The sequence below is a fragment of the Peromyscus eremicus genome, chromosome 3 (assembly GCF_949786415.1).
Source record: "Peromyscus eremicus chromosome 3, PerEre_H2_v1, whole genome shotgun sequence".
Classification (NCBI taxonomy): Eukaryota; Metazoa; Chordata; class Mammalia; order Rodentia; family Cricetidae; genus Peromyscus; species Peromyscus eremicus.
Genome location: NC_081418.1, coordinates 92,124,776 through 92,149,865, shown reverse-complemented (window position 1 = coordinate 92,149,865; position 25,090 = coordinate 92,124,776). Strand labels below are relative to the sequence as shown.

The 25,090-nt window shown below is 34.6% G+C and overlaps 1 protein-coding gene across 1 annotated transcript in view; it reads right to left on the bottom strand.

Annotated features, from left to right (window-relative positions):
• The window catches only part of Lrrtm4 (leucine rich repeat transmembrane neuronal 4), a 777,896-nt gene extending 754,666 nt beyond the window's left edge, over positions 1–23,230 (bottom strand). Inside the window, exons 1-2 of the mRNA XM_059257077.1 lie at positions 23,220–23,230; positions 21,016–22,648 (exon numbers count right to left, since the gene is read on the bottom strand). Of these exons, the coding sequence (XP_059113060.1) occupies positions 21,016–22,648; positions 23,220–23,230 (1,644 nt within the window). The remainder of the gene's footprint in view (positions 1–21,015; positions 22,649–23,219) is intronic.
• Positions 23,231–25,090: the final 1,860 nt, after the last annotated feature.

Sequence of the window (25,090 nt, the reverse complement as noted above, 5' to 3'; positions counted from 1 at the left end):
TACACCAGATTACTTTCTCTTCATCATGATTACATATTTTGGAGTAAAGTTTGATAAAATCTGTATAGAACTTTTACATTAATATACATAGGGTATATTTGCCTCTGATTTTCTTTTTTGAATTTGTCTCCTCTTGAGCACAGTGATGTCCTTTTTGAATAGGTTGCGACGCGTTTCTTCCTTTTTAGTTTTCTCTACAATTTTCTTCATTTTATGAAGAATACGGATTTTTTCTAATGTTTATTAGAATTTACCAGTGATTTTATCTGCTCTTATATTTTTATCTGTGGAAAGAATTATAAATATATAATTTCTCTGAGAAATACATATTCAGGATATGGGGAACTCTCCATTAGTTTTGGTATTTTGGGCCTTTTAAGCAAGTTACAAATTATATCCAAATTCCTAAATCCACTGGAAAATAAACTTGTGCTGTTCTTGGGCTCTGCATGTGCTTAATATCTGCAGTGACACACTTCTTGTGGCAGATCTAATTTATGGACTTGATTTAGCAGAAGATAGATCTGAATGACATTTTTCAATCGTGTTGATTTCTCAGAGTCAACTTTTGATTTCTCAGCTCTGTTTATGTTTCTGCTTTTAACTCGATGCATTCCAACTTTGCTCCCCATTAACAGTTTTCTCCTTCTTTTAAAGTTCTATCCCAGCTTCCTATTGGAGAAGCTAACCTACTGACTTGGGTCTTTTCTAGCAGATGCATCTTCTGTTGCGCATATTCCTCAGAGCACCAGATGTGACTTCATTGTCCTGGAGTCTCCAGTCAGGCTCTTCTTCCATATCTTCCTATATTACACTTTTCACTACCTTAAAGAATTCAAAAGAACAACCATCTACAGCCACATATGTCCAAATATGTATATGTGTTATGTATGTATATAAATAAATAAATATAGTATATAAGGTGTATATTATACATATAATGTATTAGTTTTATATAACATACATACATATTTGTATCCTACATATGCATATATGCCTTATCACTCATAATATATAATATAAAATAAATTACAATATACATTTACACAGACATATATATATATAAAGTGTATATGAATATAGCACACATAGGCATCTACACTTACATACATGCATAGTTTACATGTAATTAGGTAGATATGTATGTATGTAATGATTTGCACATATGATCTTACATAATTACATATTTTAAAAAATCACAGGACATAACCTAAACTAAGATTATTGATGAGTTATAGTAGCCAAACATCACCAAAAAGAGGTGATGTCTGGGGGAGAACTTTGCAAACAGAATAATGTGACAGAAATAGCTACTACTTGCTAAAGACATTCACTACACACAGAAATTGCATAATGTTTGGTACCACCTGGTATCTTGGTATCACCCTGTGGAGTACAAAGAAAAGCATTATTTTATAAATAGGAGACTATTTTTAATAGATAAAGTTGGCATAGGCTACACAGTCTGTCCATGATTTCACAGCTACATGTGGGAAGGCAATTGCTTGATCCTAGGTGATTTAGACTTCAATGTATTTCTAAAGAAAAAAGAAAAATATGATTTCTCTTTTTAATTTCAGCCTCTCCATGTCACTCTATGGCATTTGTTCAAATTTGTTCAGATTTCATTACCTGTGAGCCTCAAACTCAATTGGGAGAAATCTTTCATCAAGACTTTAACCATATCTTTCCCATATAATAGGAGAAAATTCTACCATCCGTGAAAATTGCTTCCTCCAATAGAGCATATCCTCTGAAAAACTGTCTTCTTAGAGAGTGCAGAAAATTGCAGGAGTGTCTGTGCCAGATTCCACATTTTTTTTTTACTAGAGGCTAGTTTCCTCCTGCACACTTTCGTCCACTGTGTTCAAAACCATTTATTACTTTACGGTTCCCTACTTGCTGTCTTTTGCAACTATCCAGCACTGAATGCAGGCACATTTGTAGGTTCCCACTTCTTTCTATACTAGATCAGGCACATGAGCAAAGTCAGAGCCCTAAACTCTAAGACACCTGAGCATTGCAACCCCTAGGGCTGGTTGTTGTCTTTCCTAAAATTATTAAAAATCTGAAAGGAAGTTGTGTTGTCCTTACGATGTTTGCCTATGCACATCACATCTCACACAGCATTCCCTATCCCTATATCTGCAACACCATGACTGTGTAAATAAACCCTTTTTTTTCATTTCCTTCTAACATAAATGTCAGTTATAAATTCATAGAAACCTTATGGTACTACTATTGAGCATATGAACTATATATTCAAAGTCTCTCTTATTTTTTTTCAATTTTTAGTTATGTAAATACGCATGGGAAGGAATTTGAATGTGAATTCAGTGCCCATGGAGGCCAGAAGAGGGCAGGAAATCCCCTGAAGCTGAAGGAATGAAGCTGAAGAGGCACTCTGTATTGGTGCTGGGAACCAAACCAAGGTCCTTTGCAAGAGTAGCATGTTCTTAACTGTTGTGTAGTATCTCCAGCCCCTGCAATTAAAATATTGGTGCTAATTTAAAAAAAAATACATGCACACAAAAATCTCCCATTTTTGAGAGAGTCTAAGTCCACTTAAGTAGTAGCCAATCTATGTATGGATTATACCTCTAATTTTAGATATGTCATCTAAATCAGGGTTCTAAGCTTGCTAGTTGTCCCTCCTTAACTACAGACAGTCTATTTAGTTTCTGTGAAAACAAATTATGGGTAATACAATGGTGCTCATTTGAGAGTTTCCATGGGAGACATCTGCAAGAGGTGGGAGCACTATTGATTATCATTAACGAAGGGTAGGGTAGGAATTGATGTAGGTACTGTGGATGGAGGCCAAGGATGTGTCTCATAAAATGCTCAGACACCACCCAGTATCATCAGTTATCTGAACTGAACTTTCAAGAGTGTTGAGGCTAAGAAACCTTTACATTTTTGTTGCTTGTAGAAGGAAGGCTGACTGCCTCCTGAAAGAACATATGTATTATTCCTGAAAGAACATCTTCCTGGTCCTCATTTTCTACACACTTACCCGAGCCTGCTCAGCTGTGGCAGATGCTACTCTTTTCTCTGGAATGCACAGGTAAAAGTGACAGAGCAACAAAGAATCTAAATGAACCTTCAACCACTGCCTGGTTCTGTCACTACTTTTGATCACAGCACTGTGTTTGGTAAACTAGAGTGGGCATCAAGTGAGTGACCAAAGCTGCATTCTCCAGTGTAATCCTAAATCAGTTAATACTTCCAAATGACAAGTGAAGCTTTCTAGCAAAAGCTATTATCCTTGTCCTGCGCAATGCAAAGAAAAATAATGTTTTCATAAACACTCTGCAAGCCCTTGGTTTCCAGAGATAAAGTAACTAACTCTTCTAATTTATTGGCAATTAATGTTGCATGCACCATTTGCGATACTCACCTTTCTTGCACATCAATGCATGGGTGTTGGCCTACTCCAGATGATAAACTGTGGTCAAATTTAAACAGAATACCCCCTACTCATTTATCATAAACTCACAAGATATTTCAATGTTTTTCTTCATACCACCTCAGATTTGAATACAAACAGAAGAAGTCAGTAAAGAACAAAGAAAAAGAATAAAGATAATTTTCTTCTGTAGTTCAGAGACACTTAAGAATACCTTCAATTGGGAACTGTCACCAGATCTTCTAATTGTTTTCTCTTCCTACAGAGGAGGCTTGCTATTACATTTAAGCACTTTCATCATTGTAAATATTCTATGTTCTTAACTCAAATTACCCAAATTATCCACATAATGTTTTTTTCCTCAGAACTACCACAGAAATTTGAGGGGATGTTGCTGAGCACCTCAGGACTTATAATTAACCAACATGACTTTAACACTTTGATCAATGAAATTTTAAAAACTGGATCTGAATTTATTGATATGGATGGGTTGGTAATTAATAAACAAAATAAGTAATCCATTTTTTATTAAGCCAAATAGCATAATTTGAAGGACAATTGGAATTAATATTTGGCATATTATTGTTATGGCTGTAATGGGAACATCATAAAATACAACTGTAAAAACATATAAAAAATAGATTATAAAGCATGAAAATACAGATAATATTGAAAAAGAAAAAACATTATGTTGTATTAAATATAAAAATAGAATATTTACCAGTATGTTTTAGATGAGTAAATTTTACTCATGAACAATAATTCACATAAGCAGAAATTTTATCATATCTTAGAAGATAGAATTAGAATGTGTTATTTCACTCTACATTGTTCTAAAGAAGAAAATTCCAATAAATAATATTTTCCAGAGAGTCTCTAGATGATGAGAGAAACATCATTGTGGAACTAAATCTCATGTCAATGTGCTGCATAGTTCATCATTTTATAATCAATAGATTATGTTAAAATAGTCAGAATTTTCAGATTAAAAAAATGAAAGTAATTATATTCACTATATTGACTATCAGCATGGAAAAATAAGAGCAAAGTAAAAAGTTTAATAGAAAATTAACTCCTTTCCTACAAATATTTGCATATAGGCTATATACATATAAATAAATGGGTACAAACCCATAAACATAGTATGTCAAATACATATGTATAAAATGTTAATATATGCATATGAGTAACTACTTAAAATGTTTAAAGTTACTAATAAAACATTAGAACTGTGATTAAATGGAAGAGGAGTTTGAAGAACTACAGAAAATGCTTGACAGTGTGAACTGAGCTGAGCTAATGATTTGCATGGCAAAAGAATGTTTTAAAGAAACCAACCATGAATCTATTAAGTAAAAGTAAAATGAATATTTATTTAAGATTTTCTAGAGAGAACCTCCATATAATACAAAAAAGACACTGGTAAAATAAAATTTAGAATAATTTATAAGAAAGTAAATTTGTGATTATACAATCAAGTACCATTTATAATAAAAAACAAATGTTATTCCCTGAAGAAATAATTCAGGTGTTTATGAAAGCTAAAAGATTAGTGAAATATTATACAATCTATGAGAGTCAGTAAAATTATGAACAAGCAAAGAAAAGGAATATATAATAAAGTAATTAGAAAATACAGAGCACATACAAATAGGAGAAATTATGTATGTCATTAGTGAGCACAGTGGTAAATGGCAAAAGAACAGGAGATAGATTTGATTATAACTGAAACAGATACCCTAAAATAAAAACCTTATAATTATGAAATGAAATGACATATAACTATACATTGTAAATGATTAAATATAAATATATTAACATAAACATATGTTCAAAGATTATCCCCAATTTGTTTATTCCAAAAAATTAACAAAAACAATTGCAACCTCAGTAAATTGAAATAGTATTATACACTAACATCCTGCTTATGTGAGTGCTCACTGGCATACAAAAATTCATTCAATATAGTCAATGAAATGCACTATTTCAATTTTTTTTTACATTTGTTATATTTTATGTATTAACCAAATAGAAAATCCTAATACAAGTTGTAAGAAGGTGTATGTGTGTATGTGCGTGTGCGTGTGCGTGTGCGTGTGTGTGTGTGTGTGTGTGTGTGTGTATGTGTGTGTATTAAAAACGTCCACAACAAAATTCATAGAAACCTAGGGCAATTGTTTACTTTAACCCTTAATGAACTAAATAGTACAATCTTTCAAGACAAATTTTACAAAACTACTGTTAAAAGAGTGTTTATATTTAAAAAGCAATAACAAAAAGGAAAAAAATTGAAAAGTATAATCATCTCTCTCTCTCTCAGTTAGGATTTTAAGCTCCCACTGAGTCAAGACAAGGCATGAATTACTGGAGTCAGAGATCCCGTACTAATTTTGCATGGACTCATGTAGGAATGGCAGATATTAAAGAACTTGTTATCTTGCCCTGACTGTGCATTATCTTGGCCACACAAGGATTTTAAGTGTGGTTTGGAGGTGGAAATTAATTAGGAAGAGTTGAGTAGCGTTCTACGACTAGGTTTACAAAAGGTGTGGAAAAAGGAGGAAGACAAATGAGGTGGAGATAACAAGGAAAGACAAGCCCAGGGCTTCTTTGGTGAAGTCCTGAGAGAAGAGGAAGAGGTGTGAGAGTGTGACCATTATTCAATGTTCTGTGGAAGAAAAGAGGATAGAGATGTGGGAGACTGGAAGAAGAAGAAGAAGAAGAAGAAGAAGAAGAAGAAGAAGAAGAAGAAGAAGAAGAAGAAGAAGAAGAAGAGAGAGATATGAGATGAGATGAGAAGAGGATGATGATTATTCCATAAAGAAAATATTCTATTATAGTCAGGTAGAAAATATTTGAGCTTACAAAACGATGTGGGAAGAAACTGTCATATCTTGAAAAGTACAAAGAAAGGAGCATTGGAAAAGGTCCTAGAGTTTAATATTGCTGAATTATTAAAGTAAGGCCCAGAATCAAATGTAATTAAGGTAGTGGTAATGAAGCCAGTGGCAAACTTAGCAAAAAGGGCTTCTGTGATTGGCAGGTTGTGTTCACAGATTGTCTCGGGCTGAAGTTGGATAGTTCTCTAGCAAAGGGTGGGGTGGGATAAGAATGGAATAGAAGAGGATTTCAGGTTAGGAAAAACGTTTGCTATTGATTTTTAGCAATAAAACCAAAGTATGTTTAAAAATACACAGAAATGATACACTTTTGTGTTAGCAAATGATAGGTCATGAGTCAAATCCAGTCTGTAAATAAGCTTTGCTGGTCAACAGATGTCTTCGTTCTTTACAGAGTGTCTACATTTTTTTTTTTCATGCTACATTGATGATGAAGTAGCCTCATTGTTCTAGTAGAAATAGACTGTCCCAATACAGATGAAATCCTATGACTCTATACAAAAGACAATAGTAACTAATACAAATAATAAAATACTACTTTGTATACCAAAGCAGAAAGACAAAAGAATTCCTGCAGACTCCGTTACTGTTAAACTTACAAAAGTAGGACATATAAACAATTCACTTTAAATAGGATATAAATGCCCTCAAGTTTATTTTACAAATCTATAAATTTATAAATCTATAAATATGAAATCATTAGCAATTATGGCAAAAATAAATTCATGAAACTATACAAAACTATGTTTGGAGGAATATATCACCTTAAAGACAAAAATATATCTAATGGTCGAACAACTTTATTCTGAGTTATAAATGAAAAGATTTAAGGAGTTAACAATCCTCCTTATATTTTGTAGCAAGGTCAGTCTTACAGAGCACATGACATGATTACAGACATCTAAGAGCGAACATGATTCACGCAGATTGTTGTATATTCTGCATTTTCAAAGTCATGAGAAATTTCCTAGGAAAATATAATACAAAATTCTGATTCAAGGAAGGTAAAAAAATTCATATCAATACTAAAAAAAGGAAATATTTTCTCAACAACATAAAAAGGTGTCTATATTTACAAATTTTATGGAAATTTTATACATTCAAGGAAAATTAATTTCTGTACTATTTTAACCACTTTATCAAATGATAAATTATTAAATATAAGTCACTGATAGGGAAAGTCATATGAAGCCCTTTATTAAAAAAAAAAAAAATGAACCGGCACTGGTAGCGCATGCCTTTAATCTGAGCCCTCGGGAGGCAGAGGCAGGCAGATCTCTGTGAGTTTGAGGCCAGCCTGGTCTACAGAGCAAGTTCCAGGATAGGCTCGAAAGCTATACAGAGAAACCCTGTCTCAAAAAAACAAACAAAAAAAAAAAAGAAAGAAAGAAATGGAGACTGGTAATGAGGTGGCTCAGTGGGGTGTAGTGCTTGCTGCTAAGTCTGTCGACCTAAGTTCAATCCCACGGAACCACATGGTAGGAGAGAACCTGTTCTTGCAAGCTGTCCTCTGACCTCAACACATATGCTGTGGAACACAGATACACACACACACACACACACACACAAGTAAAAACTTCCAATAAATCTCAAAGAGTGTTTATCTGGAAAGGAATTACATAAAAGACTAACTTTACTATAGGAATTCAAATATTTGCATGAGAAACTAAATATAATTTTTAAAATATACACCTAAATAGGTATAAAATATGCCTCTCAAAAACAAAAACTACAATGCTAAAAGTATCTGTTGCATTTGGTGTCAATATTGATAAATATGTTTTATAAAAATGTTTTTATATTTGTCATAAGAAGAATTTGGCTGAAAGAGCGCTTTGTCTGTTACTGCAAAATAACATGTTATTTGATATGACTACACACTAATGTAGATAAAAATATATTCTTTGTTGAACAAAAGTAGGCTATACAGCAGTAAATGAACATAGTGAGTTAAAAGAGTACATGAATTTGGGAAGGGAGAAATGAGGAAAGGGAATGGAGGAGTTAAAAAGGATAGAGCAAGGGGTGAATTTGATTAATAAATATATGAAATCTTCAAACAATAAATACAAAATTTAGATATGGGCAAATAAAAATAATTTATCAAAATCAAGAACAAAATGTTTCATTACAAAAAATTTATCAAAATCACGAGCAAAATGTTTCAATGTGTATCATAATTTAATAATATTCTAGAAGATTTAGGTGATAGAATATGTAAAAAGTAAGAAATACAGTTTTTATTTTCATATCTTCTATTTAAATTTTTGAACTAGAAATTTTAAAATCATTTAATAAAACTAACAACATGAATTGATATTATAATAACTATATTGGCATTTTAGACTGATGTCAGGCAGCTGCTGTTTAGTTTAGAAGAGGCTGATCCCAATGGAGCCTTGGACCACTGTCCTGTCATCCACAATGATTCCTTTACACAATTAGAGATTTCTATTACTTTAAAAGGAATTTCATTGGCTCACATAATTGTAGCTAAATTGAGTGTGTGTGCATGTATGTGTGTGTGTGTACTTTCAAGAGAAAAATACAGAAATATGAGCATTTTTATTTCAATTGTACATACCAAAATAGAATTAAGATAGTCTTTATGAAATTTGTGTTGAATATAGTTGTTACAGAAAGGACACACACTTTCATTTGTAAACAGTAAATTAATATTAGAGTTTAGAAATATGCTTATGATACACTTCAGAAGGAATATGGACAACTGGCAAAAGTACAAAAGTGTCTGAAATGCATGAACGCTTCCATGTCCACCTCTAAATTAAAGATTCCGGGGGAAAAATATAACTCTTTAATGAGAAAAATAAGTTAGTCTCTATTTTCCATCCTGTGCTAAAATAAGTTCTGAAGATATTAAAGCTGAAATATAAAACTGAACATGTAGACAAAATGATCAAAACATAATGAATGCCTGCTACATCCACGATAGGAATTGCTATTAAAAGAAAAAGAAAAAAAAAAAAAAAACTGCTGTCATGGTTAGACTTGATGGCTGTCCAGATAGTATACTACAAATAACCAATAGCAAAACATGTAAGAATAAAACCTATTACATTAAATGCAGTGACTCAAACCAGGGATGTTGATGCCCATGTGCAATTACAGTATTTGGGAGGTAGAGGCAAGAGAATCAGGAGTTCAAAGCTATATAAGGGGTTGAGGCCAGTTTGAGCTACAGATCCTGTATCAAAAGAGAGAATAAAAACAAAACCCAAAACATTAAGGAGCAAGCAAAACAAGGCTCTCAGATTGTTACAATAGACAATAAAGTTGGTGTGCATGCAGAAAAGTAGAAATGCTTATGAATCACATGAACACATACAAAAGCCATGTATACTTTAAAGTAACTTGGAAAAAAATGAGACAAAGGTTATTTTACTTTGTTCTTTTGGATCATGTACTTGCATGAGGACGTTGTTGAAGAAATAGTTGTGAGTAGCATTCAATATGTACATATGTAAATATGTACATGTGGGTACAAGATAACATGTGGAAAAGAAAATAAGGAAAGGAGATAGAAGGTGATATAGAAGGATGGAATGCAGATAATGGATACAAGTCACAAAGGAGGATATAAAGTTAATGGTTTTTCTAGTTCTAAATCTGTTATAGAATTTTTTTTCTTTTTTGGTGGTGGGGTAACTGCATTGATATATTTGATAGGGAAGGTGTAAAATCTAAATGTGAAATCCTACTGCTTTGGGTTTTTGTTTGTTTGTTTTTGTTTTTGTTTTTGCACAGGGAACTCACAGAGACCTTTCTCCCCCTGCCCCAACTCAAACAGGTTGTGCCACTAGGCTCATCTTCCTTAGGTTTTAATTTGCAAGTTCTCTACAGTAGAGTTTTAATTATGAAACAGAACTAGTTATGAAGTGGGGACCTTCATAACTGTTTGACAAAAGGAAAAGTTTAAGGAAAATATGAAATATCATATCAATATCATGAAATAAAATATATTTAGCAAGTATTTCTTTTTATCATAAAATTAGGATTTTAAAGATTCTGTTTATTTTCTTTAAATATCTAGATTGCAGTATCACAATATCAGGTTTATATTATTTATGACCCACATCTATACTCATCCACCTGTGTTATGATGTGTTAGAAGTAAATATGTAAATTTCCCAAGGATTTTCCTCTGCACTAGCATTTTAATAGTTTTGCTTAATATTTTGATAATTTTGTCTTTCAAGACTTAAAATAGTTATAAAATTAAGTTATTAAAGTTATAACAGGAAATAAATAAAACTTTGGAGTTAAGCTACATAATTTGTTTATATGTTCAAATAATTATATCAGATATAGAAGTACTAATATTAATCCACCCATTGTTTAGTAGGAGTCACACATATACATTCTAACAACATCATATAATAAAATGGAAATATTTTCTCATGTAATTAATCATTGTGTTTCAATGAAGTTTAAGAAGAAAATTCAATGAGAATATAAACAGATATTATAATAATCCTAGTCCATCTTTGTATCCAGTGGCTGATCATACACACATTCCTGAGGAAAATGTTATGCTCCAGATGAAGGGAAATATAACGGAATACTGATTTAAAGTGATGCTTACCACACGTCATTTGAAATGAGACACAACACTTGTGACCAAGGATGTTTCAATTTTTATTTTGAATTGCAAATGTGCAAATTTTATATTCCTTTGCCTTTCAAGTTCTAATTTGGGATCTAATTATGTTTTCCTTTTTAAAAAAATAACAATTAAAAGGAAAATAAATTTAGATTTTAGTAGCAAAGTCTGTGTCATAAGATGGACAGGAAAAAATGAGGCCAGGAAAATAAGGTTGAGGCAAATAGTGCTAAGAGGGTGTTCTATGTGGTTTATAATTTGCAGTAGGAATAACTGTCATTTAATTTCTACCTGTAAGTACATTAGGATCAAAGGCATCATGGGAGGCACAGGCCTGGGCCCATCACTCCATCACTGTACACATGGTGGCAGAGTTACTATAAAGATAGGAAAACAAAGGACTCAGAGAGCCCGACTAAAGGAAGGCCAGCTAGAAGGTCATAGTGTCTCTAGGAGAAAATAAAAGTAGGCAGCCTGTTAAATAGTTTGTATAAGCATAGGAGTGATAGAATAAATTAAATGAAGTCTAGCTGAAACTTCTTAAAGAGAATTACATTTGGACAGTCATTTCCCAGGTCTGAGCCAGTTTACTGACCTAAAAGCCTCATAGAATGAACATCAGAGCCACTTGAGGAAGAACACTGCTACCCTCCCCAAAATTCATATTATTTAACTGCCTGTTTTTTCCTCAAGACATTTGTAAAAGGATCTGCCAGAACTTATTAAGGTGACTGTGTTAAGAAATGATGTGATCAGACCATTGGTTATTCTTGAATATGATCTCTGATGGTAATTGCTGGAAATCTAGGATGCAGGATCAATGTGACTTCCAGAATGAGGAATCAGGAGCTCATGTCCTTCTAACAGTGGGTCCCTTATCACATTACATGATTATGACCCTAGTTAAAGAACACCAGATTAAAATATCATGAGGACATCCCCATATTGGGGTGATTCAGCATGTTCAATCTTACAGCAAAACAGTTGTTAAACCTACTAAAATTAACATACTTTTTTTCTTATCCTCCCTTTTTCTTTCCCTCCCTCCTCCTTCCTTCCTTCCTTTCTTCCATTATTCCTTCCTTTCTTCTTTCCTAACACGTATCTCATGATCACAGACTGGTGTGTGTGATTCATAAACAGCTACAGATGACTTTGAACTTCTGATTCCCTGCTTCCACCTCTGGTGTACTGTGCTAAACATGCCTGCTTCTGGAGATGATTGAATCAAGGGCTTTGTGCATACTAGGTGAGCACTCTACCAATGGAGCTCCTTTCTCAGCCCATAAAGTTATTTTGTTTGTGTACTATGCCTGTGTTTTGTTTATATTTGTTAAGGACCCTGGCTGCTGGCCCTTAATACTTTGCCCCTTCGTTAATAACATTCATTGTTACATATTCCTTGAGAAAAGCTAAAAGTATGTGTTACTTTACTTTACACTACATAAGATTTATGGGACAAAAATAAAAATGAGGTAATGGATGTTTCTATAAAAGAACTTGGTTTATAGTCAATAAATATAAATATCCACAAGTATGAAATCTGACATACATGTGTATCATTTATAGAGATGGGTACAAGGTGGATAGACAATATAGATATATAGATAGTTATGTTCCACATATCAGTGTTTCAGTCACCAAAGGACTATTTATATAAGGAATACTCTACAGCAATAAATTTCTTTCTGAAAATGAAGCGACCCTAGTTTGTCTTCACATGCACTGTCATATTTACACCATGATCCAGATTTTCATTAGGAAACAGTTCTCAGCACTTCATTTCTTGCTCCTTATGCATGATGTGAACACTACATTGAATTCTTTTTTTTTTTCTTTTTTTTTTCTTTTTTTTTTTTTTTTTTTGAGACAGGGTTTCTCTGTGTAGCTTTGCGCCTTTCCTGGAACTCACTTGGTAGCCCAGGCTGGCCTCGAACTCACAGAGATCCGCCTGCCTCTGCCTCCCGAGTGCTGGGATTAAAGGCGTGCGCCACCACCGCCCGGCGATTACATTAAATTCTTACGTGTCTGTGTAAGAGGTCAAGTTAACTGAAAACTTACTGACATTATGTAGATACACACTACAGAAGTATTATTAATTCTTTAAATTAGTAAGTATTTAAACCACAAGCTATATCCTATATTTTGCTGAAAATTCCCATATTGGAGATACAAACATATGGGGAAGCTAGAAGTACTTTTGGTTTTTTTTTAAAAAAAAATGAACTGAGCATCAACAGTTGATGAGACTTGGGATTTAGAGTCATGTTTCTAACCCATTTCTTTTTTATGGCTAGTACCAATAAAAGAATTATAAATATTGCTTTCTTAGGAAGGTGAATAAAAGTCTTAACCAATGGGATATTTTTAAAATCTTAAAGTATTATTAAGTATTACTATACCTGTACGCAAACTAAATTACAGCTCAGACAGGAGCCAGAAAGATCAGGTTTATTATTCAGGTTAGAAGAAACATAAGCAGAATACTTGCTTCTAAATCATGTACATTATTGACATCATTATAACTAATAATAACCAGGAAAATAATGCATCCAGATTGGATATTGCATTTTTCAGTAGACAGCAAGGCTTCCACTTAATAATCATTTATATTTACAGAGAAAGAGTGCAGAGTTTTCAAACAGTATCTCATTAATCATGTCAGCCAGTTACTTGGAAAGTTATTATCCCAGTTCAATAGATAGAAAAATTATATCGTGGAAAGGTCAGTTACATATTTACTTGTCCAATCTTGGCAAAGCAAGGGGAGTCAGTTTCAAATACGTGACCTCTTTTCACCCTTTGATCTAACCACTGGACCAATGTAAGACTGGTCCGTGTAGTAGGTAGCTGTCAACTTAAAACAATCCATGGCTGACCTCTCTGCTCTTACTTCTACAGATCTATAAACACAGAAAGAAATATCAATTTTTCTTCTATCACATCAACAAAAGAGAAGATGTAGGAATTATTAATTTCAATTTCCTTTTCCTCCTGCCTTTTGTAAATTCCTGTCAATTGTTAGTGCCAAAACTGCACAGATCAAACTGTTTATTAGTGGCATCATCATAATCAAATTTAGGATATGAAAAGATGAATTTGAGAGTTTTAATTGAACATGAGTACATTTAACACATTTGTTAAATCAGTAAGGAAAGCAATAAATCAACTTTTTAACAGTTTTCAACACTTCAAACATGTTGCAGTAATGCTGATTTGAGAAAGAAGAGAGGAATGAGAAAATAAGACATTATAATATTATTTTTTTATTTTATTTCAATCTGATTCCTCTAATAACTTTTCATTATAAAAACAAGCAAGTAAACAAGATTGTTACTCCTTTAAGGTGAAAGTAGACATTGAAAATGAATTGGTGGCAGTTGCCTTTCCTGAATAATGATAACTGTTGGTATTATGTAAGTAATATTAACATGGTTGAACTTTCAACTTCAAAATCCCCCTAATGAAATAATGTATAACTTTCTATACTTCTATATGCAATATGTGTTTTACTGAGAATCTAAAGAAATAGCTCTCTTAAGCAAGTAGTTTATATTCACCTGATTTGTATAAAAACATTTGTCCATCCTTTAATTCAGTGAGATTTGAAGATCCCAAACATTGGAATATTATGTGGAAGTGAGCATTATAAATTTATGTGGAAGTTTTAAAGCTATAGCTACTTTCTCTTTTCATATGATTATATGGACAAGACAATTAAAGAAAAGCAAAGTAAGAATTAATAAGATGGCCTTTATGTCTAGGGTTAATGAGTACATCTTTGCCACTTGCCCTGACATCTGGAAAAGGAGAGAAGGAAGAAAACTGTGTCAAAGCATAAGAAATGCCACTTACACGGTGGTAGTGAGCAGTATTCAAATTTCAGACTAATGTGGGACAGAGAAGAACAACCAAAGGACATCAAAGGTACTCCCATGACTTAGAATTCTATTCAATATTTTCCTGTAATACTTAAGGTGAAGACAAATTCCATAAACTCAGCAAGTTAGTAAAGAACTAGTTATACATATTCTAAAGAAAAATCGGCATTATTCTAATATAGGCATATATATTATGTTTCAGCAACATGTATAAGAGAGTATAAATGTTTAAGTATATATGGATCATTAAAGAGAGTGTTTCAGAATTATTTTGATGCTTATATTGAAGAACATTGTTTATATCCTACTAAAATATTCCTATGTATAAAATAATGCCATAAAATGAAATTACTGTATTATGTGTTGAAAAATTCATTATTTGGGGTTTGTTTTCAATGTTTTCCCTTTAGGCATGTTTATAGTTTTGGATAATATATGTCTAAACAGTTTTTAAATTTACAGTATTTTCATAACTTTTAAAATCATTCCATGTACACATATGCAATATATTTATGTATATAAACATAAGTAAAAGTATTGTTAAAAATAAACATCCTAATGCATATGATGATGCATATGATTACTCAAAAGAGTAATCTCTCAACTGTAGAATTTATTTAGATTTTATTTCTGTGTAGTGAAACATTATTTTAAACTTTTAGCATGGTTTTAAGGGTGAATTGGGTACTATGTAGGAACTACTCATTTGAAAACCAATGATTTTGATACCATAGAAAATACTGTGATTTTTATCAACCTTCCTCAACCCCTCCTTAATATTTCAATGGCTTATGGAGAGCATGAGAAAAATAGCCTCATAATTTCTCTCCCTTTTAAGAATATTGAGATTTTATTAAACTGACTGGATGAATTATGACTCTTCTAGTACTGTAGAAAGCAATTTTAATTTTTAAAAGGTATTCAACATCACTTCACATATTTCCCTAAGCAAAAGAAATACTAATGTTCCATAATCCCCAATGCTTGGTAACACACAAGGTGCCACACTACCCTTGATTTACTGAATCACAGAACTCCAGAGACATGAGCAGTCAGATGAGTCACCAATGCTCATGTTGCCAAACAACCTCTAAAGCACAGTGTTGTCTATAAAGGCAAATTTGAGGATAGAGATGATGTGCTTCATCCAATACAGAAAAAAAAAACAGCACTAAGAAAAATAATGGAATTATGTAAGTTAGTGTATTAAATGAAATCTATATATTCTTAAGTCCTTAGAATCCTCAGCTTGGACTCTCAGAGCACAACCCATGCTTCAAACCATGTCTTCTGATGCTGTATCCAGAGAATTCTAGAAAAGAACTGAACCATTTCATTCAGTTAAGAAAATCATTCTTGAATTTGTCATGTCAGATCTTGTTGGCAGCTGTCACTCCTCACAAGTACCAGTTTCCAATTCTAATGAAAACACCATTCACAAAGAGATTTTAATTGGATCAAGTCAGACAATCGATATTTTTAAAAGGCATCATACTTTTAAGTGCTTTCAAAATAAGTAGCTACTTGGCAGAATGTAAGATACAAGCACAGGTATATATACCTGGATGTTTGGATGCTCATCATGCCCATGTACGGCATATATATATTTTCTCCCAAATGGGAGGATTGTATGACCACTCACCTGAGCAGCCGATTTTTAATAATTCAATGTGCTCTTTCTTATTCCTTTTCTCATAGCCAAAGGAATAAAAATAGCTCGGTTTCTCCTGTATGTCTCATCTTTCTGGACTTAATTCTGTAGATGACTCCAGAGATTTTACAAAATTTACTGGATTGAAGATTGCTTTGACTTGGGAAATCCTATCATAGTGGAATACAATATGAGTGATAGATCAAAGAAAAAGAATTAGTTAATTCCCTATCACAATAAAATGCCAATATATCATAGAGATTCAAATTTGACTTCATTAAATGCTTTTATAAAAATAGATTATGTGATTACTTAAAAACAATATTTCTAACAAACCTTAGTAATTCTAACACCATATTATTTTCATTGATATTGAAAATAGTCATTAACTCTAATGTAACATATATTGCCCATTTTTTCCCGTATCATCTGTCTTCTACAAATGTGTATATATCTATAAAAAGACATATGAATACACTGATGCATACATGTACAATTCTTATATAAACACACATATACACAAATATTCTGCATATGACTGCACAATATATAGCTTCAATTATAATAGTTCACCCTGACATAATTTAATTCATCAAAATAAGAGTTGTATATTCTATAACTATTTCAGTAAGTGGTTAATGAGACAATGACACTGGCCCAGTTCACCTAAGAACCCTCTTTCAATATGTATTAAAAACTTCCTGTTCTTGGAAATCAATTTAACAACTTAAAAAAGCAAACTTCTAAAGTGCCAAAAGGAGATAACATTACTTCTTAAGTCAATAGTTTGCACATGACCTAATACTATCAATTATGTCTATACAAATTGTTAGCTGCAGCCTATAACATCTTGCTGCACAGTCATGAAAGACAAGAATAAACTGTTTATGTTACATACTTATTTCAAAATGTGTAATTAAAATAACAAAAATGTGGAAAATAAACAGTTAAGTTGTCATACATACTGACATTCTCCTTAATGGTAGCACCGTTAGCATTACGGGATGGATGCTTCAAGATAAACTTTTAGGACTTCACATTTTAAGCACTTTGTATGAAGAATCTTGGAGACTTTTTTCATTGTCTTTCATGCTTCAACAATGGCACTACTTTAAAATGTGAAAGATGAACTAGAAATTATTTCCATTTTCCTTCATTCACATAGGCTAATTTTGTAAATGTCGTTATTTCTATCAGTTGAGGAAGCAAACCTTAGAAGAACCATATATTGGAAGGTTTGTTCTTTAATATACCTAGGGGTGAAATGGTATAAAGAATGATGCATATGCAGTCATCATCTCTGTGATATGATTAATGAGAAGAAGTTGCATAAGATTTCACAAGCTAGTTTGGAAAGTAAGGACTGAAGGTGCCTCTGGTTTTAGTAACATCTTCCTAAGTTTTAGGTGAATGTCATCAGCTTTGAGTTCATTTTGTTTAGTCCTTCCAAAGACAGGCAAATTCGATGACTGCTCAGTCAAGCACACTGATTTATTCAAGATGGTGAAGGATACGTGTAAGCTTCTCATACTTATTCCATTCATCATATTCATCACTCACATCTATCTACTGAATTCTTCTTTTATAGATGTGAGAAATTTTTACTGCCTATGCAATTAAAATATTGTCTCCCAATTTATTAGTCTGATATTTGCATATGAATTGTTCAAAACTGCCCCTTGCAAAACACACAGGGAAACATATTGAAGATGATATTTTCTGAGTGTCTGCTCACAGTTCACATCTTAGTGAGAGAGCATAACAGTTTCATGTTACTATTAACCAGATTAACTGGATATTTCAGCTATGTATAGTTTATGACAACTAAATGTATCACAGTTTAGTTGAATGACTCTTCCATTGAATACCTTCTTTTTCAAGGCATTGTCTCAGAAATTTAACAGTCACTGCAATGTGTTCTAGTGGAATCCTTACTGCTTTGATAGTTTCTTATTATGTTTTTTTTTTAATTACGAAATGGTACTATAAACATACAAATAATTGTTCAGAGTCTATACTGCTAATATTATGAATTATGTAAACAATGTCAGACTCAAGACAGAATACAGTAACTGCTAAAATATCAATTTGGGAAAATAGTTGCCTCATTTCCTGGCTCTGTTCCATAGAGTACCTTTCTTTAAAGGATATTCTCTTAACAGCAGAACATTTTGTGACAAAAAGGAGATGCTGAGGACCTCCCTAATTGTCATTTCCTAATTTAAAAAAAATCTGTCTATTACTAATTTCTAAATATACTATCCAAAGTAAGAGTGATGTCTGCATTATTGGGATATACTTAAGTTTCTGAATAAAATGATGCTTTTTAAAGTTTAACTTTCTTAAGTTTTTTTCCTTGGCCCATAGAAGGCAATGTTGGGAAAGATATATAGCCAACCATCTCCCAAGTTCCAGGACAAAGAGTTTTCATCCCTAGTAGCTGCTACTTGACTCAACAGTATCATTACAATGTTTTATATGCTACTTGCTGACCGATGTTTCAATAATCAATCCTGCTAGTTCACTTTCATAGCTACACAGTCCTCTCTGCTCAGCAAATATGGTATTCTGTGTTTTCAATTATATTTTTATGAGATAAAAGATCTTTTATTTCACATCACAGTAGAGTCCAGGAATTTTGAAAGAAAATATCTGTAATTTCACATCTCTGGAAAAAATTTTAGGACACCTGTTTTCTAGCCCTTCTTTAAAGTCTTTCTTCCTTCTTGGTGAATTTTGAATCAACATTCTAATCCAGAGAAAATAAATGAATAGACATGGATTTTTAATTAGTTTTCATGGTACCAAACTTTCAAGGAATCAGAGATATGACAAATACCTAGAATAAAATAAAATGAAATTGCATTCTGAACATTCACCTCTAATGCACCAATGTGGGCTTGCAAGAAAAACATCAAGCCTTGTTAGACTTTCATAGAAAGCTTTTATTCTCTTTAAGGGCATTTGCTTATACAGGTTTCTTTGGGGGATTTATTGTTTGGGATTATGTCTTTTATTTTCAGTGGTACACAAACAAGAAAAAAAAAGAGAAAGAGAAAACAAACTCAGCAAAGAACATTTAAAAGAGTCCAAACTGTACTAAGTTTGAGATTATTTCAAATTCACCGCAGCATCTGAAAACACTCATTAAAGTCTGCATTTAGGTCTGTGGAAAACTTGGTATGTGTTACCAAACAACAAATTATGTTTCCTAACTGATATAAGTAGCATTAGAAAGAGCACCATCTTTAAACACTCATTGAAACTCACTTTTGAAATTAGGTAATATCATATACTAAAAGAGCAAATTGCCAGAACCAATTTCAATTCGCTAAAATATTCTGGCAACAAAACCTGGTAGTTGGATGTTATACAGTATGATTTTACCAAGGAAAGACCAACATACATAAGATATAATTCAAGTACAAAATGGAAGTGGGAGATCACTGTTCTATTCATGTAAAGTGTTCTGGTAAGTGATCTTTTAAATTAAATACTCAGGAACTGGACCAAACTTATTTTCATATAAATGAACAGAATCCAACATGAAATCCAGACACGCCTTTGAGAATTCTATGCAAATGAGGAAGACTAGCAAAAGTTACACCTTTTATTCATAAATATTTGCATCACTTAGTTTTGAGTCAGATTGACAAGAGTTCATGTCATTTCTTTTGAGGACGATAGCAAAGGTGACAAGCATACTCTGTGATGCCCATCATTATGTTACTGCCAAGTCATCCACTAGAAGTTGGCCTTCTGTTAGTTACCAGAGGAGCAGGCAAAATATGGAAATTCAGTTTCCTTCCCATGAAACACAAATAGCCAGCACTTAAGGAACCTTTGGAAAGTAATCCATGTCCCAGTAATAAAAATAAAAGGAAAGTAATGACAACAGAAAGAAAGCATCCTTAGAAGATTAATATCATTCTATGCAGTTCTACAGCAGGCCTTGGATATTCTCTATGCTGGCTTAACAATGAAAGACACACATGTGGCATGGCTGTGACTTCCTAGTTGCATGCTTTAATTCAAACTGAAAGTTAACAGTGAAAAAAGTCAAACCTTGGGTCAAATGCTCTTTGGTTTAAATCTTTACTATCTCCTATCATTTTGGTTTCCTTACTTGAATTTTAAATTAAGCTGGCCCTTCCATCTTCACCCCATTATAAAAGTCAATCACCAAGAACCAGACATAAATTTCAGAATGGTTTTGTTTGTAAGAATTTATGTTTCTAAGTCCAACCCCTCTATACAAACTGTTTTAGGAAAAAAAAAAGATAGAAAAAAAAAAAACAGGTGTTTTAACATAGTATTTTATTACAACTTAATCCCATCCTTGAATGATTTTCTTTCAAGTTTCAACCATTTTTTTTTTAAGTAGTCAGTTTCCTGGTGGTTGCAATTTAATTAAGTAACCTTTCACACTGAGCAAAACCCCAAAGCAAAAGGGTCGTTAATCTTTCTAGTGATTAGACACACCGCTAGAGCCTCAATCATTTACCTCTCCTTCCCCGCAGTAGAAATGGTTTTAGGAGGATCACGGTTCATACCTCACACTCCCTGGAGCCAGAGATGGTATATGTGCAGGGACCAGATCCATTAACCGATATATCCATGGTCTCAGAGTTTGTCGGCTTGTAGTCCACGTAGTATTCCTGTAAAGGGGAATTCATTTGTCTCTCTGACTCCCTTGCCTTTTTCCGCCGCCTCTTCATAAGCGAGTGCTGTTGGAGTTGTTTCATACTGGCTGGGTACCTTTTCCAAGACACATAGATCACCAGGAGAATCATGGCTACCGAGAGGAACAGAGCCACACTCCCTGCGATGATTTTGTGAAATGACACGTGCTCGTATTCATGATCCGTCCCTGGAATCTGAAAGCCCGGGGATGGACTCGCTGACTCCAGGGTGGCTGGGATGGCATCAGGTTTGAAGATGGTAGGTTTGGGGATGAACGGGGGCTTCTGGGGAGTTTGAGGCGCCAGGTGTGATCTTTCTGTGTTGACCACCTGGACCTCGGAGCAGATGTTGTAAGTCTCCACAGCATCACTAACCTTCTCGCCCTGTATGTGCTTAGGCCCTGCACATATCATGGTACTTTCTTTATTCCCTTTGAAATTCTTCAGCCAGTAGAACAGAGGACAGATGCTCCGACTGCATTCCCACATGTTTCCAGACAAGGTGATGGATATTAGGGATATCCATGCATTCACGGTCTCCTGGGAGACGTTGGTGAGCTTGTTGGAATCCAAATTCAATTTTTGCAAATTGGGGAGGCATTTAAATGTGCCAGGCTCGATCGCTTGGATGTCATTCCCTGATAGATCCAAGGTGTGCAAGGAACTCCAGGTCCATGTTAGGCCTTGGCTCACAGAGCGGATCCGGTTCCACTGCAGGTAAATGGATCGCAGGTTGAAGAGGCGAGGAAAATGCGCAAAGTTGATCTTTGAAAACTGATTGTGCTCCAGATGGAGCTCCTTCAACTTTAGAAGACCAGCAAATGCATTTCGGGATAAGCTTCTGAGACGATTGTAACCCAAATCCAGAAAGTCAAGGTTCCGGCAGTCTTGAAAAACCCTTATGGGCACGGTCTTTAGGGAATTAGATCGCAAGTGCAAAATGATGAGTTTCCGGAGGCCTTTAAACTGCTCAGATTGCAAGGTCTGAAGTTTGTTGTAGGAGAGATCCAGGTTGCGGAGATTGGGGACTGGGTGAAATGTTTTATTGTGCAGATAGGTAATTTTGTTGGAGCTTAGAATTAATTCTTTCAGTCTGCGGATCCCTTGAAAGGCATCTTCATCCACTGAGCTAATGTAATTATGGTCAAGATAAAGCCATATAAGCTGGTTAAGGCCGGCAAACTGATTGGATTTGAGTTTCTGAATGCTGTTGAACCTTAAGGATAAACCTTGTGACCCTCCAGAAATGTTCTCAGGGATGTCTGCAAAGGCGTGAGACTCACAGTACACAATCTTGCCATCGCATCTGCAATTCTTCGGGCAAGCTCTCTGAGCCCCCGTCAGCATAACCAGCAGCAGGGTGGGAAATAGCACCAAAAACACACTCATGCCTTTCAGCTGCGTGATTAGACGGAAACCTACAATGGCAAAGAGAACACAGATGCACACTGTCAAAGAGTCACAGGACAGCACTACTGGCACATCGGGATCAGGAGGGTCTGGTCTAGTGTAAGAATAAGATAGTTCATTTACGAATACATTTCAACACTTAAATCTGTTTTTTTTTTTTTTTCCCTCTAGAAAGCTCCATGCTTGCTTGCTGTTTAGATTTCATTCTTTCTTCCTTCATCTTCATAATATCACAGAGCTGTAGAACTGTGAAAAACCTCTCTGAGTTTCAAGAGTTCTACTCCATCCCAACCCTGAAAAGCCCAGGGCATTTCTTTTTCCTGAATGCTGACATTTGAATAACAATAACGTTTGGCTGTCACTGTATTGACCCATAGGACTACATTGCATCTTTCAGTAAGGTCAGAAACATGACTTAGGAAGCCTGGTTCTTGTACCTCTTTCCTAGTTGAGCAAATAGGCTGTGATTTAGCAAAAGAGCTTCCGGGATGCTGTCAAAGTAATCCAAGTTTGCTCAGCCTAAATTACCTACTGACTGCGTACAAGGGTTGTAATCTCTGAGACCTGAAAAATGGCATAGGGGTATGCACAGACAGCTCACAAAACATGGTTCATAACAGTGTGAGGTCCCCTCAGTTGGTTAATAAACATACATTATTGCATACCTTGGCCCCATGCCCAGAGATACATGAGCTAAGATACGTGATCACCCATACCACAGCCATCCCCAGCTCTAGCTAAGACGTCAAATTCTCATTCAAAATTTTCCAGAATATAAACTAAGCATGTTATTAGATAGATTGCATGGGTTCTTTTCCTCTATATAATTGCCCTTGCAAATTTGAGAAATAAGCAAGGAAGACCACTATCTTCGCCCCAAGCATCCTGACCTGCTGAAGTCTCTCGCTGACTGTTTTTTCATCTCTCCCCTGACTCCATTAACTTCAGAAAGCCTGCAAAGTTGCAATCTATTAGCATTTATGCCGCATTTTCAAGTCATTGCATGCGATGGGACTCCTCTCCACCTTTAACAGTAGGTATATTATTTCTTAATGGGGAAGAGACAGACAGACAGACAGACAGACAGAGAGGGGGGCTACTGCAGGCTGCAATTTCTTTTCGTCTTTGGTAGTCATCTTTTAACCAAGAGTCAATCAGCCAATATCCTAGTCTAAAAATTCTCCCTCTCTAGAAGAGTTGTCTTTTTTTTCCTCTTCTTCGTTTATTTATTTACTTATTTATTTAAAATTAACTTGATCTTGCACTCGGTCTTCTAGTCAGCTACAGACTCATTGAAATACAAACCAGCTCTCCCAGACAGGAGAAAGGGGGGGGGGGGAGAGAAGCCAGTCACACTCAAAAAAATAAAACTGGCAAATGACTACTGGAAATTTGGAAGCTGTATTCAGGATGCAGCTTACGAGATCAAACAAGCCTGCGGGGCCACCTCTGATAAAGTAGGGACCCCACCCCTGCACACACACACACAGCCAAGTGTTAACAGTGGTCCTGACAGCAACCTGAACACAAGCGTGGCTCATATTATCAGGGAACAGAAGCAAACACGGTATTTATTTCATGCTCCATTCCCAAGCTGTGGGTACGCAGACGCTAGAGACAGTCTTAAAGCTATCCCTCCAGAGTGTGTTTAAGTCCGCGTTATGCATTTATGGATTTAAAAAAAAAAACTGCCAAAAGAAAAGGATCTAAAAATATAATAGCAACTCCAGTGAGACAACCGGTAAAGTGGAGGTTGCTGCTTTGTGCCTGTTTCCTGGGCTTTTGGCAGCAAATTCCCAGTTGAGGATGAGGGGTTAGGATCAGCTTTGCTAAGACGAAAACAACAAAAGTTCGCTTACCCATCCTTTGTCATCCAAAAAACGTCTGCCCCCCTCTCTCAGCTTTCTTCTTATTTGGTCTCTCCTGTAGAAATCACCACCACCTTCATGACACAGTGCAGCTGTCATTCAAACCATTCTCAGCCCGCATGTGAGCCAGTAGCCCCATGTAAACTTCCCCGGAGAGGACAGGCAGGCAGACACACACAAAAAAATAATATAGATATACATATACTTAAAAAAAAAATCAGCAGGGGTGGGATGAAGGGGCAGGAAAGAGGAAGCCGCTCGGGTGCGGGGGTCGGAGGGGGGAGGGCCTCTAGGCTCTGAGGACCATTGTATAATTCACTAGGGACACATTAGCAGTAAATTGGCAATCTGTGAAAAGAGCTACATCCCATCTCGTAGGTAACCAACTTCTCTGTGGAAAAAGAGAGAGAGAGCGAGAGAAAGAGAGAAAAAAAGACACGGGAGAAGGGGGAAAAAGAAAAGAAAAGAAAAGAAAAAAGAAAGAAAGAAAATCCTCAGAATACCTGGCATTCCTTATTGTGCTGGCTTTTGCCATTCCCAGATAAAGCAATTCATCCTCAGGATTTTTCAGTTGTTGAAGCAAGCAGGCCGCCTGTGCTGTGTGAGACCCCAGTTTAAAAGCTATGCGGGCTAGGTTTATCCATTTAGCTGGTCAGGTTGAAAGTGTT